The sequence below is a fragment of the Leptonychotes weddellii genome, chromosome 7, assembly GCF_054177405.1.
Source record: "Leptonychotes weddellii isolate Sample4059 chromosome 7, ASM5417740v2, whole genome shotgun sequence".
NCBI classification, from domain to species: domain Eukaryota; kingdom Metazoa; phylum Chordata; class Mammalia; order Carnivora; family Phocidae; genus Leptonychotes; species Leptonychotes weddellii.
The window spans coordinates 41,939,676-41,948,418 of NC_138375.1; the positions used below are offsets into that span (position 1 = coordinate 41,939,676).

Here is an 8,743-nt window from a genome sequence, read left to right on the forward strand (position 1 = left end):
GGAGAGGGAGAAGCAGGCTTCCCACCGAGCAGGGAGCCTGATGTGGGGCTCGATCCCAGGATCCTGGGATCATGACCTGAACCGAAGGCAGACGCCCAATGACTGAGCCACCCAGGCGCCCCTACTTTAGGCTTTTTCCCTCCACTCGCAGCCCATAGACCTTCTGAGAGAGAGAGTGCTCTTAACATCTGTGATACGCTATGTGTTCTTTTTTTTTTTAATATTTTATTTATTTGACAGAGAGAGAGAGAGAGCGAGAGAAGGAACACAAGCAGGGGGAGTGGGAGAGGGAGAAGCAGGCTTCCTGCCAGGGAGCAGGACCCTGGGATCAATGACCTGAGCTGAAGGCAGACGCTTAACGACTGAGCCACCCAGGCACCCCTACCAGGTGCCCCTACAGTATGTGTTCTTGAGAAAGTGCCTTCCCCTTCCCAGGCCTCAGATTTCCCATATGACAATGGGGAGCAAATTAGATCATGGTCAGCCAGGCCTGGTATAGTCCTATAAATCTTACATCTTACATTATATTTTGCAGTGACCCTGATCTCATCAAGAATTTATTTTCCAAGCTCAACGAGGAGATGGGAGTGGGATCCCCTCTCGGTTCTGTTGTTGGTATCTCCCGCCCCGAGGGCTTCAGGGCTGTAGCTAAAGCGGGTCGGGATTGGGTATCCAAAGCTTCCTTCAAGCAGCTGCTCACAGCTCTGTCCACCACTGGCTGCAGGCTCCCCTTTGTTCCCCCTCAACGCCTGGGCTGCCTGGCTTGGTGATCCCCGGGGGCCGTGGTAGCGTCCCAGGGCAGCCTGCCGCTCTCACCTGCCGGTCCGGCTTGCTGCAGGCCTGGCAGGGTGATGGCCCTCCGTGTGCTCACGCACACTCACACACACCAGGCCATAGAAACAAAGGAAAACCTGGTGAACCCTCAGAAAAGCAGGTTTCTTAGCAACTTCCCAGCTTTTGTTCACGAGCCACTTGGAATTGAAGTAGCATCTGATCTCCTGCCGGCTCCTGCCTGGGGACGGGAGGAAGGGGATGATGGGTCTGCCTTCGCCAGAGCTGAGCGCTAAGCTCCCCCACCATTGGCCTCTCAGCCTGAGAAGCTGAGGCCTGAATCCTGGGGGTGTCCGCAATCTGGGAAAAGTCCCTGCGACAGTTTCTTCACAGCTACAGCTGCAAAATCCCAGGTCTTGGTCATTCAGATGACAAATGCGTACGGAAATATATACTGTGGGCCCCTGGCGCTCCACGCTCTGCGCCACAGCAGTTGGCCCCAGCTCTGTCCTCAGCCCTGGAGACACAGAGGTGAGTAAGGTGAGTAAGGGAAAATCAGTGACCTCTTTAGCCTAGTGATGAGCACGAACAAGGGCCCAGCGACGCCTCATTACTGCTGCACTGCTTGTAGCTTTACCCCAGGCCTCTAGGATAAAACGGAAACTTCTTAGCCGGGTCCTAACAGTCCTTCCAGGCTGGCCCCTGCCTGCTTCTCCATCACCTCCCCCACAGGGCTCAGGTCCCCACAGGCCAAGTCCTTCTCACCTCCAGACCCCTGCTGGTCCCTCCACTTGGAGTATTCTCTGTCCACTTGGCAGCCTCTTTCCAGACTTTGAGTCCTAGCTTAGCTGTCCCCTCCCCCAAGAAGCTTCCAGCCCACCCTGTCAAGAATAGACCTCCCACACACATCATTCTCCGTCATGCTGAGCACCTCTGTAGCCTCCTTGATGGCACTCATCCTGATATACAGTCCATTCCCTTTGTTCACAGTAGTTATGTTCTATCATGTCACCGGGAACACTGACTTAGCAAATATTGAACCACACCCCTAGGGCAAGTACACAGGTGAGCTCCTGCGAGCCTCCGCTCACAACATTTTCATCAAACCGTCAATATATAACTTTGTTTTACGTGCATCTCTGTTTAAAGACACCTTATTTAATATAGGTCATTAATTTGTCAATATCGAACTCAGGGCCAACACTAGAACTAATGCCTCAATGAAACTTACCTAACAAACAAACGTTCTTCATAGGCACATCTTAGTGCTTAGGAACACTCTACAGCACCTCAGCACTATGCCTGGGGGCATTTTCAACCACAGTCACCAACAAAAAGCACAAAAATATGTAAAAGGTGACACTACATAGCCCACGAAAAGTAGACTTGTTTAAAGCATGAGCGCTAAATGGACCTCCGCTGGGAACATGCACATTGGGTGACTCAGGTTCTTCTCCACTCTACACATGCATGTGTCTGCAAGTGACCTCAGATGTGCCTTGAGTATTGGCTTTGAGATTACAGATGTATTTTGGTGAGTAGGCACATTTGCAAATACAAAATCAGTGTCTGGGGCGCCTAGGTGGCGCAGTCAGTTAAGGGTCTGCCTTCGGCTCAGGTCAGGACTGAGTCCTGGAATCCAGCGCTGAGTCAGGCTTCCTGCTCAGCGGGGAGCCTGCTTCTCCCTCTTCCTCTGCCCCTACCCCTTGCTTGTGCACTCTCTCTCTCAAGTAAATACATATCTTAAAAAAAAAAAGGAGAGAAATTTTTGTTTTGTGAAACTGACTAATAACCCTTACTACTTATGTAACCATTAGCTACATATTTAGTTAAGGCCAAAACTAAACAGCTTTCTGGGGCTGACTTTTCCTGACTAAACTCACAAAAGACTGATACATGAATCAAAAGTTGTTCATTTTTTTATGGGCATTAGACCCAGTGACCCAAATACCCAGGAACCCAAGTAATTATGTGCAACCTCCTAGTATCGGCTGAATTATTCCTTAGGAGAAGTTCGCTTGGTGATCCAGCGTTAAAGGAAGGAGAATCAGAGAGGGCAAAGGGATCTTCTGCCTTCCCATGAAGGCACATACACCCCCACTTCCATACATAATTGGTTTCTGAAAATGTGACTAACGTCGAAAGTAAAAAGTCAAACAAAAAATTTATACTGTCAACAGGGCACATTTGTTCCTAGGGAATAAAAAGGGTATATCAGTTGCAATTACACCTGCATTTTTGGACACAATCTTTGATGATATAGTTCCTGCTTTTCCTACTATATCCCCAATCTGATTATTTTTCTTCACTAATCAAAAAATATGCATAAGGGGGTGCCTGGCTGGCTCAGCCAGTGGAACATGTGACTCTTGCTCTCAGGGTCATGAGTTCAAGCCCCACAATAGGCCTAGAGCTTACTTTAAAAAAAAAATGCTTGGGCGCCTGGGTGGCTCAGTTGGTTGAGCATCCAACTCTTGATTTCAGCCCAGGTCATGATCTCAGGGTTGTGAGATGGAGACCCACATCAGGCTCTATGCTAGGTGAGGAGTCTGCTTGGGATTCTCTCCCTCCCTTTCCTTCTGCCCCTCTGCCCTCCTGTGCTCACGTGCATGGGTGCTCTCTCTCTCAAATAAATAAATAAATCTTTTTTTTTAAGATTTTATTTATTTATTTGACAGAGAGAGACAGCGAGAGAGGGAACACAGGCAGGGGGAGTGGGAGAGGGAGAAGCAGACTCCCCACTGAGCAGGGAGCCCGATGTGGGGCTCAATCCCAGGACCCCGGGATCATGACCTGAGCCGAAGGCAGACGCTTAACAACTGAGCCACCCAGGCGCCCCATGTAGGTGGGGGGAGGGGCAGAGGGAGAGAATCTTCAAGCAGACTCCCCGCTGAGTGCAGAGCCCTATCCCACGACCTGTGAGATCATGATCTGATCCAAAAACCAAGAGTTGGTCACCCAACCAACTGAGCCACCCAAATGCCCCAAATTCCAGAATATTTTTGTCCCCCCAAAAAGAAACCCCATAACCATTAGCAGTCACTTCCCACCCCAGCTGCCCAATCCCTTAGCTATTGGTAACCACTGATCTCTATGGATTTGTCTTTTCTGGATATTTCCCATGAATGGAATCATGCTTATGTGGACTTTCATGTCTGGCTTTCACTTAGCATAATATTTTCAAGATTCATCTGTACTGTAGCATGTGTCAGTCCTTTATTCCTTTTTATTGCAGAATAATAATGTATCTGGAAACACTATGTTTTGTTTATCCGTTCATCATTTGAAAGACGTTAAAGTTGTTTCCACCTTTCAGCTATTATGAATAATGCTGCATGAGCAATCAGGTACAAGTTTTTGTGTGGACCTATGTTTTCATCTCTCTTGGGTAGCTACCTAAGAGTAGAATGGCTGGGTCATATGTAAGTTTACCTTTAACCCTTTGAGGAACTGCTAAACTGTGGGTTTTTTTTTTTTTTATGTTATGTTAGTCACCATACAGAACCTCATTAGTATTTGATGTAGTGCTCCATGTAGTGTTGCATATAACACCCAGTGCTCCATGCAATACGTGCCCTCCTTAATACCCATCACCGGGCTAACCCATCCCCCACCCCCCTCCCCTCTGAAACCCTCAGTTTGTTTCCCGGAGTCCATAGTCTTTCATGGTTCATCTCCCCCTCCGATTTCCCCCACTTCATTTTTCCCTTCCTTCTCCTAATGTCCTCCATGCTATTCCTTATGTTCCATAAATAAGTGAAACCACATGATAATTGACTTTCTCTACTTGACTTATTTCACTTAGCATAATCTCCTCTGGTTCCATCCATGTTGATGTAAAAGTTGGGTATTTTTCCTTTCTGATGGCTGAGTAATATTCCATTATATATATGAACCACATCTTCTTTATCCATTCATCTGTTGAAGGGCATCTCGGCTCTTTCCACAGTTTGGCTATTGTGGACATTGCTGCTATGAACATTGGGGTGCATGTGGCCCTTCTTTTCACTACATCTGTATCTTTGGTGTAAATACCCAGGAGTGCAATTGCTGGGTCATAGGGTATCTCTATTTTCAACTTTTCGAGGAACCTCCATACTATTTTCCAGAGTGGCTGTACCAACTTGCATTCCCACCAACAGTGTAAGAAGGTTCCCCTTTCTCCACAACCTCTCCAAGATTTGTTGTTTCTTGCCTTGTTCAATAAATGGTGCTGGGAAAATTGGATAGCTATATACAGAAGAATGAAACAACCATTCGCTTACACCATACACAAAGATAAACTCTAAATAGACGAAAGACCTCAATGTGAGACAGGAATCCATCAAAGTCCTAGAGGAGAACATAGGCAGTAACCTATTCGACATCAGCCACAGCAACTTCTTTCAAGACAGATCTCCAAAGGCAAGGGAAACAAAAGTGAAAATTAACTTTTGGGACTTCATCAAGATAAAAAGCTTCTGCACAGCAAAGGAAACAGTGAACAAAACAAAGAAGCAACCCACAGAATGGGAGAAGATATTTGCAAATGACACTACAGATAAAGGGCTGATATCCAAGATCTATAAAGAACTTCCCAAACTCAACACCCAAAAAACAAATAATCAGGTCAAAAAATGGACAGAAGACATGAACAGACACTTCTCCAAAGAAGACATACAAATGGCTAACAGACACATGAAAAAATGTTCATCATCATTAGCCATCAGGAAATTCAAATCAAAACCACATTGAGATACCACCTTACACCAGTTAGAATGGTAAACTGTTTTTCCAAGATGGATGCACCATTTTCGCATTCCTACCAGTGGTACGCAGGTTTCAACTTCTCCACATCCTCAGCAATACTTGCTATTATCTGTCTTATGTACTGTAGCTATCCTAGTAGGTGTGAAGTAATATCTCATTGTGATTTTGGTTTACATTTCCCTAATGATTAGTGATGTTGAGCACCTTTTCATGTGCTTTTTGGCCATCTGTATATCTTCTTTGGAGAAATGCCTATTCAAAATCTCCACCCCTTTCCACCAGCTTTCCATGCCACCATAATGGTGCACGTGAATGTCCTGGCAGATGCCCTCAAGAGGATTAACAATTCCAAAAAAAGGGGCAAACACCAGGTTCTTATTAGGCCATTCACCAAGGTCATCATCCCGTTTCTAACTGTGATGATGAAGCATGGTTACATTGGTGAATTAGAAATCATTAATGATCAGGGCACCTGGGCGGCTCAGTCGTTAAGCATCTGCCTTCGGCTCAGGTCATGATCTCAGGGTCCTGGGATCGAGCTCTGAATCGGGCTTCCTGTTCAGCGGGAAGCCTGCTTCTCCCTCTCCCACTTCCCCTGCTTGTGTTCCCTCTCTCACTGTGTCTCTCTCTGTCAAATAAATAAATAAAATCTTTAAAAAAAAAATCATTGACGATCACAGAGCTGGGAAAACTGTGAACCGCTCAGACAGGTTAAACAAGTGTGGAGCAATCAGCCCCAGATTTGATGTACAACTCAAAGATCTAGAAAAATGGCAGAATAATCTGCTCCTGACCTGCCAGTTTGGTTTCATTGTACCAACAACCTCAGCTGGCATCATGGACCATGAAGAAGCAAGACGGAAGCACACAGGAAGGAAAATCCTGGGATTTTAGGGATATAATACATACGTGCAAATAAACGCTTTAGTGGACTCTGGTCCTTAAAAATAAACAAACAAACAAACAAACCAAAACCCCTTTATCCACTTTTTAATTGGTTTATTTGTCTTTTTTATTCTTGAATTATAGGAGTTCATTATATATTCTGAATACAAGTCCCTTATCTTTGCAAACATTTTCTCCCATTCTGTCAGTTGTCTCTTCACTTTCTTGATACATACTTCTTATCACTACTATTGGTACTTTCATTTTTCCATTCACAGAATTTTTTAAGATGGGGTTAAGATGCAATAAAATACCTCTGAAACAAATAATACATTATATGTTAAAAAAGAAAAATAAGATAGTAGGAAGGGAAAAATGAAGGGGGGGAAATCGGAAGGGGAGATGAACCATTAGAAACTATGGACTCTGAGAAACAAACTGAGGGTTCTAGAGGGGAGGGGGTGGGGGGATGGGTTAGTCTGGTGATGGGTATTAAATAGGGCACGTATTGAATGGAGCACTGGGTGTTATATTCAAACAATGAATCATGGAACACTACCTCTAAAACTAATGATGTAATGTATGGTGATTAACATAGCATAATAAAATAAAATTTTTTAAAAAAGATGCAGTAAAACAATGAAGTACTTTCCCAATCATTGCTGCGCTGATGGATATGGAGACTGCCTGTGCGGAAACTGAGCGACTTGCCATCCTGCAAGATGATGTCTCCTTCCCTAACATGCAGAAATCTGAACTTGGGTACAATGGGAAGCTTAGGGGTGTCAGCATGCAATGGATGAACATTTACTGTGTGCGAGACACTGTGCCAAGTGCTTTACAATATCACATATGATCCTCACAATCGCCCCATCAGAGAAGTACTTTCATCAACCCATTTTACAGACGAAGAAAACGGAGACTCACCTAGTTCATGTATGTTGTCCACGGTCCTACAGCCAGTGAAGTGGCAGAGCTGGAATTCCAGCCGGGGCCTTTGCTCTCACCCACTGCGCCAATAGCTACCATTGGCCAACAGCAATGCCTATCAAGTGCCAGGCTGCAGACCAGAGCCAGAGCCAGGGCCAGCTTTCATAGATCCTCAGCGAGATGAGGAAGACAAGGACAATGTTGCGGGGTTTTCATAAAGCTACATCTATTCCATTTAAATGCCTGTCCTTGGGGCCCCTGGGTGGCTCAGTCCGTTAAGCATCTGCCTTCGGCTCGGGGCATGATCCCAGGGTCCTGGGATGGAGCCCAGTGTCAGGCACCCAGCTCAGCGGGGAGTCTGCTTCTCCCTCTCCCTCTGCCACTGCCCCTGCTTGTGCTCGCTCTCTCTGTCAAATAAATAAACAAAATATTTTTTTAAAAAAATAAAGTGATTTATTGAAAAAATGCTTACTGAGTCCTACTCTTGTTAGCCACCAGAATTGGAGAATTAGTGTTAGATGCACTGGAGCTACAACAAACAGGACAGACATGCTCCTCGCCTTCTTGGAGCTTATATTGAAATGGGGACAATTGCACATTGTGATGAGTGCTAATAAGAAAAGACACTGAATGGAGAATAGCAATGGACAATGGGGGAAAAATCCTTTTAATCAGGGAAGACTCTCTGCAGAGGTGACATTTAAATTAGGACTTAAAGGGGGCACTTTAGTGGCTCCGTCGGTTAAGCATCTGACTCTTGATTTTAGCTCTGGTCATGATCTCAGGGTTATGAGATCGAGCCCTGCATCAGGCTCCGCACTGAGCCTGCTTAAAATTCCCTCTTTCTCTCTCTCTCTCTTTCCCTCTGTCCCTCCCCCATCTCTCTCCCTCTCTCTAAAAAAAAAAAGATAAACTAAGACTTGAAGGATGGAGCCTGCTGTGGGTGGGGAGGAGCAGGCAGAACAGCATTCCAGGTGGAGGGAACTGCAAACGCAAAGACCTCCGGGCAGGGAGGAGTGTGGCTTATTTGAGGAACTTAAGGCAGAATAACAGAGCTGAGGCATGGGAACAGAGCCGAGAGATGGCAGCAGGCACTGTCAGAATGCACTGGAAACCTGGTGAGGGGCCTTAAGAAGGGTGGAGCATGGTCTGGTTTGTATGGAGGCCACATCAGGAAAGAGTGGTTTAGGGACCAGCTCAGAGGCCAGTGATACACTGCAGGCACAAGATGATGGGGGCCTGGGCTGGCGCTGCTGCTGGCCATAGGGCATGAAGCAAAGGGGACCGAATCTAAATATCCATTGGAAGGAGAAGAAGGTGCCTTGATGATGGGTGGGCTTTGAGTGGGGTGAAAGCAAGGGAGAAACAAGGGGGTACAGGCGGCACAGTTAATGGATTCGGGTATCAG

The 8,743-nt window shown here is 46.0% G+C and overlaps 1 protein-coding gene across 1 annotated transcript; it reads left to right on the forward strand.

Annotated features, from left to right (window-relative positions):
- The first annotated feature begins 5,819 nt into the window (after positions 1-5,819).
- On the forward strand, positions 5,820-6,421 carry LOC102729825 (small ribosomal subunit protein uS8-like). The gene is made up of 2 exons (XM_006751676.2): positions 5,820-5,970; positions 6,182-6,421. Exons 1-2 carry the CDS (start codon positions 5,820-5,822, stop codon positions 6,412-6,414), a joined length of 384 nt encoding a protein of 127 aa, XP_006751739.1. The 3' UTR covers positions 6,415-6,421.
- Positions 6,422-8,743: the final 2,322 nt, after the last annotated feature.

What these genes read in the sequence shown, in the direction of transcription:
- LOC102729825 (XM_006751676.2), top strand. Translation starts at nt 5,820, where the DNA reads ATGGTGCACGTGAATGTCCTGGCAGATGCCCTCAAGAGGATTAACAAT. An exon ending in TGGTTACATTGGTGAATTAG is followed by an intron (nt 5,971 to 6,181) that starts AAATCATTAATG and finishes TCTTTAAAAAAA; the next exon opens with AAATCATTGACGATCACAGA.